General features: G+C 41.2%; 1 protein-coding gene and 1 long non-coding RNA gene across 2 annotated transcripts; both read left to right on the plus strand.

Annotated features, from left to right (window-relative positions):
- Positions 1 to 2,230: 2,230 nt before the first annotated feature.
- Positions 2,231 to 4,661, plus strand: LOC109616953. Its single transcript, XR_002198244.3, has 3 exons — positions 2,231 to 2,636; positions 2,858 to 3,440; positions 3,529 to 4,661. It is a non-coding gene; the product is annotated as an uncharacterized LOC109616953 (long non-coding RNA).
- Positions 4,662 to 8,130: 3,469 nt separating this feature from the next.
- On the plus strand, positions 8,131 to 11,731 carry LOC105018484 (aldo-keto reductase family 1 member D1). Its single transcript, XM_010883955.4, has 8 exons — positions 8,131 to 8,278; positions 8,477 to 8,644; positions 8,816 to 8,932; positions 9,104 to 9,181; positions 9,559 to 9,681; positions 9,988 to 10,263; positions 10,633 to 10,715; positions 10,802 to 11,731. The coding sequence occupies exons 1-8, from the start codon at positions 8,186 to 8,188 to the stop codon at positions 10,842 to 10,844; spliced, it is 981 nt and encodes a 326-aa protein (XP_010882257.1). The 5' UTR covers positions 8,131 to 8,185; the 3' UTR covers positions 10,845 to 11,731.
- The last annotated feature ends 2,174 nt before the right edge of the window (positions 11,732 to 13,905 follow it).

Here is a 13,905-nt window from a genome sequence, read left to right on the forward strand (position 1 = left end):
AAACAAAAAATTAGAAGAAAAAAAAATAGAAAAGGGTGGCTTGCCCACTTCAGGTTGGTGGAGAGTGCCTGCCTCAAGTGGAGGAGTTTAAGTATCTAGGGGTCTTGTTCACGAGTGAGGGAAGGATGGAACGGGAGATTGACAGACGGATCGGTGCAGCTTCTGCAGTAATGCGGTCGATGTATCGGTCTGTCGTGATGAAGAAAGAGCTGAGCCACAAGGCGAAGCTCTCGATTTACCGGGCAATCTACGTTCCTACTCTAACCTATGGTCATGAGCGAAAGGACAAGATCCCGGATACTGGCGGCCGAAATTAGCTTTCTCCGCAGGGTGTCTGGGCTCAGAGTGAGCTCAGAGTAGAGCCACTGCTCCTCCACATCGAGAGGGGTCAGCTGAGGTGGCTTGTGCATCTGTTTCGGATGCCTCTGGAACGCCTTCCTGGGAAGGTGTTCCGGTCCCGTCCAACCGGGAGGAGACCCCGGGGAAGACCTAGGACACGCTGGAGGGACTATGTCTCCCGGCTGGCCTGGGAACGCCTCGGTGTCCCCCCGGAAGAGCTGGAGGAAGTGTCTGGGGAGACGGAAGTCTGGGCATCTCTACTTAGACTGCTGCATCCGCGACCCGGCCCCGGATGAAGCAGAAGAAGATGATGATGATGATGAGATGAAACCAGCTTAACAATTACTTGGCTGCACTGAAATATGTATACTAAGTTTCTTTTGTTTAAGTGGTGAAATCAATATGTTCACAAATAATTCAGATGCTGAGAACCTGCACTTTAAACTGAGTTTCATTTCAAATACAAACTTTTAGAGTATAGAGCCAAAAGAAGGAATAAAATGCCCACTGTCCCAATACCTACAGAGGGCCTTGTATGGGCTGAAATATGTGCCACCAGAAACTGAATTTGAATCATTTATATTTGAATTTGAATTGCTAAACTTGAATAATTGCATTGAAAAACTGAATTTGAATCACATAATTTGAAATTGTATTGTTTAATTTGAATCATTGCATTGAAAAACTCAATCTGAATTGTATAAATTGAAATTGAATTTATTCGTTTGGAACTGAAGTCCAATAAAATGTGATCCTCACTGAAAATTAAACTCTATATATCTTCACATTCACTTCTCACAATTCAGATTCAGTTCACAAATTCAATTTCAAGTTACTGAGACAGACATCCGGGTAGTTAGAGGATGAAGGAAGAGCAATCGAGCACAGATCGATATATCGCGTTCATTGGCGCACTAGACTCCTCTTGGGCCAATCAGCATCTACATGAAACAAGGAAGAAGTGCTTGCCTTGCGGGTGGCCAGCCTTGACCCAGCCCTGACCAACATGGATTCGGCTTGGACAAATACGTTAATTACAATTTAACATATCTACGATCTTTTGTTTAACTGTTGATAATAGTATAGCTGTTTTGTAGAAACGTTTCGTTTAGTCCGCGAGCATACACAAATCATGTTTACAATTACATTAGACGATTAGCTAGCACAATTTTTCTATGTCTATGACTAGCACGTTAGCATTGTTTCAGCTATTATTTTAGCAACGCAGCAAGGAGCGCTGGAGCTAGTCTACAAACAGCAGTGCGTACAATAACGACACTTTTTTTACTGTCAGTATATAGCACCGAGTGAAAGTCAATGCTTTCTTTATATCTAGTGACAGTGATCATGTCGTTAGCTCAGATAAGTACCGGTATACTTAGTCAGAAGATGTAGAAATAGAAGGCATCGTGCTAGCTAACTTACCAGTTCCACCAATGCCTTAAAACAACCCAGCTGTTCTTTTGAAGATAAATTTTTGACCAACTTATGCTGTGATCTGCACAAAGTTTAGCAAGGTGAAACGTAACGTTATAATGATTATGGGCACGATCCAACCAGTTACAAATTAGTTTTTACTGTTACCCTGGTATAGGAAACATATCTGGCAATATTGTAACATTCATAACTAGTTGGCTTGTAGTCATATAAAAAATACAACTGGTTTGCTACTATTCCTTAGTTTTGGTGGTTTCTCATCCATCGCCGCCATTACATTTGATATCAACTTGACATGAAATCCATAGCAATCAGTGATAATTTAATCTGTTTATGATAAAGCAATTACATTTCTTTGCAATGAAAAGTTCCTACTACTTTCAACCTTTACTACTTCTGGATTATTATGTTACCAGCTACCTCTCTGTAGCTCACATCTCTTATTTGGAATATTATTAGTCCCACAATAAATAATATTAATAGTAATCCTACTATTAATGTATGAAATAATGTCATCTAATACATAGTATGTCAGTGATATCAGAAAAGAATAGCTGTGTTCAAGGCCCACATTTTCTGCGGCACATAGACACCAATCATAAACTCATGGTGATATTTGGTGGCATCAATGGCTACTCGAGGAAGGTAAGTTTCCTACTGTAACAAAGTACATACTCATGAAAATATTTCTGGTATAATCCAAAAAAAAAAATCTTAGTTATGTTATGACAACCATCCCATAACTATTATTACTCATGTCCGTTTTCCACCCTTTAGATAATGTACCTCAATGCTGGGTCCAACAACACCGCGAGTACTGCGCTTCAGTTTTTTTCTGGATGGAGTGAGGAGATTTGGAAGTGAGTAATGCTGCAGTAAATTTATTTACAATGATGGTTCTCGTATCGTTTAAGCAATATGAATGATTTGTCAGCCGTTCATGAAACATGAAATTATCAGGATTTATTCAATGCTGCATTTAGTTTTCATGAACCTGTGTGAGGAAATGATCCAGTATTTTTAGTAAGGTTTTGTGGATTCAGTGGTATGGATACTAACTTCAAAATCTGATGTGTTACAGGGTAAGAAGTGACTAGGGTGTTGAAAATGTCAGCATTGTCCAGATGATGTTCACTGTGAGAGGCACAGGACATGGAAGCTTTATAAGTGGAAAAATCATGCACAACCAGAGGTGAATTATTCCTTTTGCAATGATTATCAAAATTACCTCAAGATCCAAGTAGGTACATGACATATCTTGTTATTGTTGGTGTGCCCTTCAGTGTGATATTTACTCAAGTTGAATTACTGTTTGGCTAATTCTTTTACATAGTTTGATTGTTTGAAGAAGACTTTTCTATGTACGAATTGTAGAATCGAACATCTGTGGAGGGACGTTTGGACAGGAGTTACTCACGTTTACTATGACGTATTACACAGCCTGGAGGAAGATGGATCCCTCGACATCTCGGATAATCTCCATCTCTTCTGTGCTCAGTACACCTTCCTCCCAAGACTCAAGGCTGATTTGGCCCAAGTTTTCTGCTGGATGGAACGATCATCCTGTCAGGACAAAGGGCTTCCTTACCCCAAACCAGCTGTGGGAGCTTGGGATGCTGCAGCACCCCATCCGCGAGCCAGAGACGTTTGAGGAAAATGTGGCAGTTGAGTAATAATGCCAATGACGTTGTCCTGCCGCTAAATAATTTTTTCAATCTATATACTGATAATACTATCTTCTGTTGGTTTTAGGGAATCCAAATTGAGGATATTGATTGGGAGAGCTCAGGGCTCTCTCATAACTCTGCCAACACAGGTGTTACCGTGCCAGAAATGGAATGTCCATTGAAGACCGAGAACATTGAAACTCTACGCCTTGCCATTGATCCCCTTTCTCATTCAATTAGTTTTGGAAGAGACATTTATTTGACCATACTTCACCATCATTGACAGTCATGTCTGTGCCAATCCGAGGACTAAAGGCTTTTAATAATTCATGATGATTCATGATTGCTCGAGTCCAGTCTAGGGCCACATGTTTCCAGGCACCGTATAGTCCACCTTCCATTCACAGCAAAGTAATTGAAACCAAGAAAATTCCACAAAATGTAGTATTTTGCTTCCAAAGATTTTGTATTTTTTAAATCTGATTTCTGTCAAGCTGACAACCACAGGGAAGCGGAAAAGAACGCAGTGAAGGACATCTCTGACAAACATTGTAATGGTGCGATGCACATATGGAAATGCTGTTTGAAGTGTAACATTCAATGTGGCTAACAATGATTTCAATATCAAATCAATTAGCCATGCACACTGGGTCATTTAATACACCCATGAACAGTGAATTGGGTTAACAGATACGAACTGGATTTAACAAAAAATTAAATAAAAGACTGCACAAATATCTTACCTATTACTATTTGACTCTGAATGTATATGCATATTTGAAACTGCAACATTTCACTTAAACCTGATGAAATGCCTGCCCTAGATGGAAGGCCTCTGTCATCACTTGTTTGAACTCAGTAGAAGTTTGCATATGCTTAACAAGCAGGCAGATTGTATTATTACATGCAGCGACTGTTGAGTAGCAAACTGTATGTGAACCATACTGGATGTCACAGGTGTGATTGAACTGCACAAAGACTCAGAAGTTTCTCTTCTCTTCTGGTAAGACAGGAATGTGGCCCTGTCCTGTGAGCCACTGGAGAAACGTACTGGGGGACAGGTGACCTGGATTGTCTACTGTGTCACCCACTTCTGGATGTTCACCTTTTCAGAGACAGAAAGCAAACAATGTAAATTAAATATTGGTTTACCTGTACCAGCACAGAGGTAGAATCTAATATCTTACGTAAGTGTACTTACAATGCTAGATAATGCTCTCAAAATAATGAAAGCACTACTGGATTGCTAGTTTTAAAACCCATCCCTTTTTATTTTCCCTGCAAATACGGACAACAGCCAGCTTTCTTTCGAAGTGTAAATGTGCTATTTTTGTGTTCAAGTCAATCGGAATTAGCTATGCATTCAATTCAAATGAATAGTGCTAGTGCTATTGTGTAATTGCCCTGAAGTTTGTGGCCTTACATTATGCTAGCACCTGCCAAATACAGCAACACAGACACAGTTACTACTCTCTCTCTCCCTCTCAGTAAGCAGTACCATGATGGTGTCAATGAAAATCACAAGGAGTAGTTATCGGAAATAATCACGCTGAAGACATGACCAGTCTACTTGGCGGCGGCTAGCACTAGCTACGTTTGCAACAACTTTCACCGGAGGAAGAGGCAAACGCTTAGAAATAGTAAACACCAGGCAAAGATGTTGTTACCAGAGCTAGTAGGCTACCATAAAAACATGGGATAATAGCTACTGTGTTTGCAACGTCGGGAGAAAGATTTAATTTCCCCTGTTTCTACAAAACAGCTATAACATTAACAACAGTTAAACAAAAGATTGTTAGATCATCTCATCTTCATCCGCTTATTCGTATCGGGTCGCGGGGGCAGCAGCTCCAGCAGGGGACCCCAAACTTCCCTTTCCCGAGCCACATTTGCCAGCTCTAACTGGGGGATCCCGAGGCGTTCCCAGGCCAGTGTTGAAATATAATCTCTCCACCTAGTCCTGGGCCTACACCGAGGTCTCCTCCCAGCTGGACGTGCCTGGAACACCTCCCTAGGGAGACGTCCTGGGGGCATCCTTACCAGATGCCCGAACCACCTCAACTGGCTCCTTTCGACGCAAAGGAGCAGCGGCTCTACTTCGAGTTCCTCACGGATGGCTGAGCTTCTCAATCTATCCCAAAGGGAGAAACCAGCCACCCTTCTGAGAAAACCCATTTAAGCCGCTTGTACTCGCAATCTTGTTCTTTCGGTCATGACCCAGTCTTCATGACCATAGGTGAGGGTAGGAAGGAAAATTGACCGGTATATCGAGCTTTGCCTTCCGGCTCAGCTCTCTTTTCGTCACAACGGTGCGGTAAAGCGAATGCAATACCGCCCCTGCTGCTCCGATTCTCCGGAGTTAGATCGTAGATATGTTAAATTGTAATTACAGTATTTGTCCCAGTCGAATCCATGGTTGTCACGGTGGTCTGGGTCAAGGCCGGCAAGCGCTTCTTCCTTGTTTCATGTAGGTGCTGATTGGCCCAAGAGGAGTCCTGTGCCCCAATGGTCCTGTATCGATCTGTGCTCAATTGTTCTTCCTTCATCCTCCAACTACCCGGATATCTGTCTCAGTAACTTGAAATTGAATTAAAGAACTGAATCTGAATTGTGAGAAGTGAATGTGAAGATATATAGAAGCTGTTTCTCAATGTCAAGGATCCTTCCTTGGTAGGACTAGTCCTTCCAAGGAAGGATCCTTCAGAGGCTAGGCCAGGCACCTCCTTAGCATTCGAAGAACACGTACAATGGAACAGGCTACCAAGTGCACGTCATTGCGTCATTACGTCAGTGAAAAGGCCCGCCTTCGTCTGGTAGTGATTTATAAAAGATGCCGGTGACAGCAACCAAGCTAACAACTGTTAGCTACATAGACTGTAAAAAAAATGGACGACGCCCCTTCGCTCTTTTCCATTGGTGAAAACTGAAGCCGCCAGTGTCCCGATATGGCGCTGACATCTTGGACTTGCGTCTGCGCAGATAGCGACCTTGGGACCAGTTCTGCGCAGTAGTTATGCGCAGTAGCGAGCAGGAAGTAAAGCCATAAAGCCGCGAAATCAATGGCCACACCCCTGTGCCCCGCCCTCACTCTCCCTCGCAAGCACGCTGCACTGTTTTGGAAGTGGAGTCCTGCTCCTGTGAACTTTGTCTGCTCCGTTCCACTCCAACCTCATTAAAATACGATATGTTATAGCCTAACTTACATAATGTTTAACCTTAATTTAGAATAGGCCTAATACAAAAATAATTGGTAACTTCTAGCTAACGATCACCTGATAGCCATTAACATGGCTATTAACGAGGCTTGTTGTCTTTTAGCTAACGTTAGCTAGCCCATTACATTTATTTACTAATTAAATAGCTTATAAATTTTACTTACCGAAAAAAATTCAAAGATCGATTGGAAATGCCAGATCGGTTAGCACAATCTACTGCACAACAACCCATTATGTCCGTGTGAAATTATATCAATTACAGAAATTTAGAGATTACATTTAAAGCTCCAATCTCCGTAGTCCTCCGAAGATCGCGAAAAAAGCCTGTTGGCGCTTCAGTTGCTCCTCGGCTCAGATAGCTGTCAATCACGACGTCACACCAACGTTTTTAGAGCATTAAATAACTAACTAAAAACCAACTTATTTTAAAAACAAACTCTTGAATTTACATTAGCGTGATACAAACTACAGTAAATGACAGAAACCCGCTTCGGCAAAAAAATGTTGAACGGTAATTTAATTGTTTAGTTGGTCTCGCGTCCCATTGAATAACATGGGGAGGCGGGGTTTATGACCTATACTGGGACCACTCACCAGGGGGCGATCGAGACGTTTTGGCTTCACTTTTCAGGGCTTGTGCGGCACGCTTGGTCAGCTAATATGACAAGTCCGGTTCGGTTCAGTTAGCTAGCTAGCTAGCCTACCGTTAGCTCGTGAGGTATCTAGCTAATTATAAATAGCAATTTGTACTGGCATTTAAACGTTAAACTTTATTTTTATGTACTACCGTTTTAACAAAGGTATGGTAACGTTAAACACTAAACTAAAGATACTTACATTTAAAAGCATATTGCCCCGTCACATTTTTTTTTAATTACGAGCTCGCAAAGCCGTGCACATAGGATTGTGGGTAATATAGGACCGCGAAGGATACACATATGCATCCTTTGCCGTCTATTGGAAATTTTCCGAACGAAGGACTCAGTCCTTGGTGGGATTCGGAGGATCCTCGACATTGGAACGGTCCTTCGACGGACGTCGATTACGTAGCATCCTCCAAATTCTGGCTTCAGAATTTCAAAACGAATTCCAAACTTCAGTTCCAAACGAATACATTCAATTTCAATTTATACAATTCAGATTCAGTTTTTCAATGCAATGATTCAAATTAAACAATACAATTTCAAATTATGTGATTCAAATTCAGTTTTTCAATGCAATTATTCAAGTTTAGCAATTCAAATTCAAATATAAAGGATTCAAATTCAGTTTCTGGTGGCACATATTTCAGCCCATAGCCTTGTAGCTGTCATGACCCTTGTGTAACTTCTTAATCAAGAGGAAACTATGAGCTTTGAACATGTCATTTTCCTCTATATTTTTCTTTTCCATTTTGGGGTCAATGACACAGAGAGCAAAGATCTCAGCAGCGGATCAAAGTTTCTTAAATACATCAGCTATTAGGTTTTATAGATAGGAAGGCCCAAGCCTCATTTCTCCCTCATTTCTGCCTACAGAGAGACAGACATGAATCTGACGGCTGAGGACCACTCAGTTCCTCTTAGTGATGGGAACCGGATTCCCCTCTTGGGACTAGGGACTTATGGAAACCCACAGACGGTAAGAGATGCACATCTGAGATTGTCTTTGCTACCTGTTAACTGGAATGTGTTTTGAGGTTCATGGATAAACTTGTTTTAGTTAACACAGTGCCTGTGATATTAACTGGTTAATGATTCGTTGTTACTGGTGATAAACAAGTCTTTTTAATTCATCATAGAAATCATGTAAGATTACTTTATCTATGTTTTTTGACAGACACCCAAAGACACAGCATTGAACTGTGTGAAGTATGCAATAGATGTGGGATACAGGCACTTTGATGGGGCTCTGGTGTATTTCAACGAGCACGAAGTAGGCCAAGCCATTAGAGAGAGAATTGCAGATGGAACCGTCAAAAGAGAAGACATATTTTACTGTGGAAAGGTGAAGTTAATGTATTGCTTGTTAATTCATAGAACAACAGTATATTTTAAGGTCTGTATTCCCTGGCCCAGATGCCTAGTCCTTGAAGAAGAAGCATGTTCACTTGGGATTCACAATTTCAAGTGTTTTTATTTTGTTTAAACCTGGTACTTTTCCTTTTACCTGTCACAGCTTTGGAACACCTTCCACCCTCCAGAGCTGGTCAGGCCTGCCCTTGAAAAGACACTGAAGACCCTGCAGCTTGACTATGTGGATTTATACATTATTGAGATGCCCACTGCATTCAAGGTAAACCAATTGTAGCTACTATGGTCTATTCTGTGTGGGTTTGTAATTGCACCAACCACATAAAGGCTTTGGTGTTAAAGATCAATGCAAACGTTATTTCATTAACCCTTTTTAGCTAAAGTCAAAATGTAAATCATGCCAGTCATTCTAATCACTGGATTTCAATTTCAGCCTGGTGACACGTTTTATCCTAAGCATAATGATGGACAGTATATTTACCATAAGACAGACCTCTGTGCAACATGGGAGGTAAGATCTTTGTGCCAGGCCCATAGACTAATGTGTATCATTATCTCATTGTTAGAATGAATTGTGTTTAGAATAGCTGAGAAACTCACCATACACATGGGGTGGTTATAATTAAAGAACAGCACGTTCGTAGTTAGAGGATTAAAACTGCTTACACACAAAACAAAATCAGTCGCCCGGGCACAAAATGGAGATATCATTGCAACCTTTGTATTAGCTGTGATTCTCATCTTTGTGTTAACGACAAAGCCATAAATAGTCAGTCACCCTGTGTTCAAAGTTCAATCCAGAGTTGCTAGAATTTGTGTTTTTCTCTTGGGTATATCTATCATGTCAGTTTTAACGGACATGCTTTAAAGGGGCTTGTCTTCTAATAGGCTTTGGAGGCCTGTAAAGATGCAGGACTGGTCAAATCTCTTGGAGTATCCAACTTCAACAGGAGACAGCTGGAACTCATTCTGAGAAAGCCTGGCCTCAAACACAGACCTGTGTCCAACCAGGTGGGACATGCTACTTTCTCAGTGCTGACATGTTTTATGCAAATCCATAGGACCGCATGCTAACTAGTTCAGTACCCATTACTGGAGCCTATAGGAAAAACATCCTTATCAGATCAGTACCCAGTACTGTAGCCTATAGAAAAACCTCCTTATCAGATCAGCACCCATTACTATAGCCTATAGAAAAACCTCCTTATCAGATCAGTACCCATTACTAGGACATAGAACCACGATTGAATTAGATCCAAACATGCCATTACATCCTAATCAGACCAGTGCACATAACCATGACCAATCTGCACACAGGTTGAGTGCCATCCGTATTTCACCCAGCCCAAGCTGCTGGAGTACTGCCGTCAGAATGGCATCGTGGTCGTAGGCTACAGCCCCCTGGGCACTTCAAGAGACGCCTCGTGGGTGAATATTAAGAGTCCTCCTCTGTTGGAGGATGAGCTCCTGGTGTCCATAGCGAAGAAGTACAAAAAGAACAGTGCCCAGGTAGCCCTGCGCTTCAACATCCAGAGAGGAGTGGTGGTCATCCCAAAAAGCTTCAGCCCTGATAGGATCATGGACAATTTCCAGGTGTGTTCATCTGACTTAACCATGGTCACTGACCTCAAATAATACATTACACCGCACTGGCGTCCTGTTTTATTTTTTTTATATACTTTTTAGAAATATTTTGTATTTTACTTGTTTTGTGCTATTTGTGATAATGTTTTGTCTGTTTTATGTAATTTCTTTGTACCTAAGCTGTATGTATTGTTTTGTCTGTTGTTTTTTTTTTTTCCTGTTTGTTTTTAACTTTTGTAACTTAACTGTATGGGTAAACATTTACACACAGGGCCCAGATTGAAATGAGACCTTGGTCTCAGTCTGTGTTCCATGTTGAAATAAAGGTTTAACAATAAGAGTCCGGTATGTCCTGATACCCTCTTTACTCTATCTCAGATATTTGACTTTTCGCTTACCGAGGATGAAATGAAAGCAATTGAAGGACTAAACAGAAACGTCCGTTTTGTGGAGCTTCTAATGTGAGTATATCATAGTAGCTACAATCCTGGGGGATGGATAAATGTATGTATTGATACAGTGAGCGTGTTGTTTCTTTTTTCCATAGGTGGAGTGACCATCCTGAATACCCATTTCATGAGGAATATTAAGCTTGGCATTATAATTCCATGTATTCCTGTAGCCTTTACTTACTGAACGATCAGATTGTTTGTGTGTGACCATACTGCTGTGGAATGCATATCTTCAAATTAAAGCAGCCTGTATTTGCTTCTTCAATTTGACAGGTTCTTGAAAATATTACTTAAATATTGCTTGTGGGCCTGGTTCAAACACAAGCTTATAAACAAAGTGATTGGAAGCAAACGCTTTATAGCCTGAAAACATAGTTTAAAATTGTAATTGTGAAGGTTTTCTTTGTGAAAACAAATGCTGCCAAATGCTGCCATAATTCTCTGATTTTTACAATCCCCCTTTTTTAAAGGCCACCAGAGGGCTCTACTTCACAATTATTGAAAATTAGTACATACTGTAGACTACAACATTAAAAACGTGTTTAGTCGTATTAACAATAAGAAAATTACAGTAATAACATTCAAAGACTGTATCCTATAAAACATGCATGTAAGCTACAAAACTAGTAACCCTTATATGACATGGCTGATCTAAGTGGGTCTGCTGTTAATTAATGCACTTCAAGCTGACTTCTGTGTGAGAAGATCTCTAGTGGAAGTTAGTCTCTTGGCCTCCCAGTAAATGGCAGTGTACCAATTCATGCAGTGCTGTAAGAATTATTAATTTTGACATCTTCCTGCATCATTATGTTATGTAAGTCAATACAAGTATTATATAAATGCAAAATATATTAAACATTGATACACTCCAGAGCTTTAGTACAATTTCAGTCAGTCATTTTGGAAGTAGTGCTTAGTAACCACAATGTGGGCATCATCGGGTGTACAAGGTCATATATTTCTGCAATGACTGTGTGTTATGTCAGATTTGGTAGAAAAAATTAAATCAATCAGAATTATGTTTACACAGTTGCTTTGTATACAAAACTACTTCCCACACACACACACACACATAATTATTCTGAACACTGGAAGCACCTGAGGGGACTACTGCCCAGCATTCTGATACAACCCAAAACCACTTCTGGTCTGGTTGATAACCATAACATCTAGCCTGGTGATTACCAACTCCTCATGAAGTTTTAATGCTAAAGAGGTTTGGTGTGACCGTCCCAAGAATTTGGAAAATATAAGACCATACTGGCACTGAGGCCTGGCAACTGTCGCTAACCACCAATCACTCAGTACCTACAGTATGCATCTCACACAAACTAACCTTCAGGTGGGAATGGTATAGAAAAAATATCTTTACATATATTATAAATAATTAAATTGAGTTAATACTAGACTGTCTCATATTCTTTCGGGGTGCTCTGAGAATGCTTCCAACCACTCCGTGTTATTCAGCCACCCGCCTATACCTGCTAACCATGCAGATGTGTCATCATGGCCTCTCGGGGTAACAGACTGGTTGAATTAGGAGTAAACGGGGCTCAATAGGAATCTTTATGAACGAACATTCCCACTGTGCCTCACAGTCAGACCACACAGTCCAGCCCAAACTGCCTTCCTTCACGACAGGAGACCTCGAGCTGCATGCTTAAACCTCTTAATGAACACCCCTGGTTGTTATGAACCAGACAGGCTGATCGTAACGAGGACGGACAGGGCAGCGTCTTCATCCTATTGGACGGACACATTGCGAGTACCAAGTGCCACCCTGTTTCCTATACAGCCCTGTGTCTTTTATCCAGAGGCAAGTTTGCCGTGGTCAAAAGTAGGGTACTACACAGGGCATTGGGAGGCAGTTGGGTCACAGCCACACCGATCAGCGACCTGTGGCCGTCCAGGGGAGAACAGCAGGAAGCAAACTAACTGGGGGTAAGATAAAGGGAAATTCAGTTGTGTTTTTGGATGAAAAAAACACATTGTTCACTTTTTTCAGTCCGGTGGAAATCACCAAGTGTGACAAAAAAGGTCTTGGGCCATCTTTTTTTTTTTAAAGAACGGAATGTCTGGGAAATTAATGAAGCTTTCCTGGCAAACAGGACTGAACGCCTGAACTATGGTGACCTGAAGCCGTTGTTTTGCTCTTGACTCCATCGATTTTATCGAACTTCAAAACATGTCCTCCTACCTCCTGTTAGTGGGGGTTAAAGGCAATTAACACAGTTTACCCACATTTAATATTTTGCATGACATTTCTCCCAGCTTTTGTGAAAAATGCTTTTAAAAGGGTAGTGGTAATATCACCACCACTGATTGCCTGAACATGTACCAGTCAGTAAAGATTTGTTTGGCACTAACAAGCAAGCATAGGATACAAAACACCTTTTCAAAACTACTCTCTACTGTTCTAGGTATCCTGTTTTTTTATGGACATTTACACAGGACGTTGTTCAATGACTAGAAACAGGATCCACTGTCAAGATTTTACAGTATGGTGATTTAGGAGAACTCTGCCAAAGGTTACGACTACTGTACTGATGAAACAAGGTATGTAGTCTAGACTGATTGGTCTCCATAGACAATGATTGAGGCCTCTAGTGGCTAAAAGGTTGTTCTGTCATGGACACAGCCAATGAGGGCTTTCACCTTTTGAATGTAGTCAAAATCATTGGCTGATCTTTCCTGATGACCCGGTTAGAGGTATGTCCGACTGATAAATGATACTTCTGAAGAAGAAAATGGACTAATTCAAAATGACACCCACAGACTCTATTATGCTCTTGATCGATCTTGTTGTTATTGTTGTGTCCCACAATGTTCTGGCTTGCTGTAACAATATAAGATCGGTTTGGCAGAGAGAAATTCTGTCACTCCTGATGTCACTGCCTTCTCTTCTTAAAGAACTGAGCTGGCAAGACAGAGATTGTATGGTTTGTTTTTATTAAAACGTGACATTCTTGCACATCTGCCTTGCGATTTATTGGGAGAATTGTCTGGAGAGGCACCACAATCTCTTCATGGCAGGTGCCAGCAGGTGGCGGTCTTTCTCTGGCATGTACTGGTATTTATCCGTTAGGTGACTCTGTTGCCACTAAGTAAGCCAGTCGAGAAAAACTGAGTCCTTACAGGGATGCGGCAGATCCCAGACCAGAAAATGAGCAGAGCCTTGGTGGTTGTCTGTCACATATGT

The sequence above is a fragment of the Esox lucius genome, chromosome 19, assembly GCF_011004845.1.
Source record: "Esox lucius isolate fEsoLuc1 chromosome 19, fEsoLuc1.pri, whole genome shotgun sequence".
In the NCBI taxonomy this organism is placed as follows: Eukaryota; Metazoa; Chordata; class Actinopteri; order Esociformes; family Esocidae; genus Esox; species Esox lucius.

Excerpts from the sequence above, each read along its gene's own strand:
- LOC105018484 (XM_010883955.4), top strand. The coding sequence starts at position 8,186 with ATGAATCTGACGGCTGAGGACCACTCAGTTCCTCTTAGTGATGGGAAC. Across the intron at positions 8,279-8,476 it reads CTTATGGAAACCCACAGACG|ACACCCAAAGACACAGCATT; the intron begins GTAAGAGATGCA and ends GTTTTTTGACAG. Across the intron at positions 10,716-10,801 it reads CGTTTTGTGGAGCTTCTAAT|GTGGAGTGACCATCCTGAAT; the intron begins GTGAGTATATCA and ends TTTTTTCCATAG.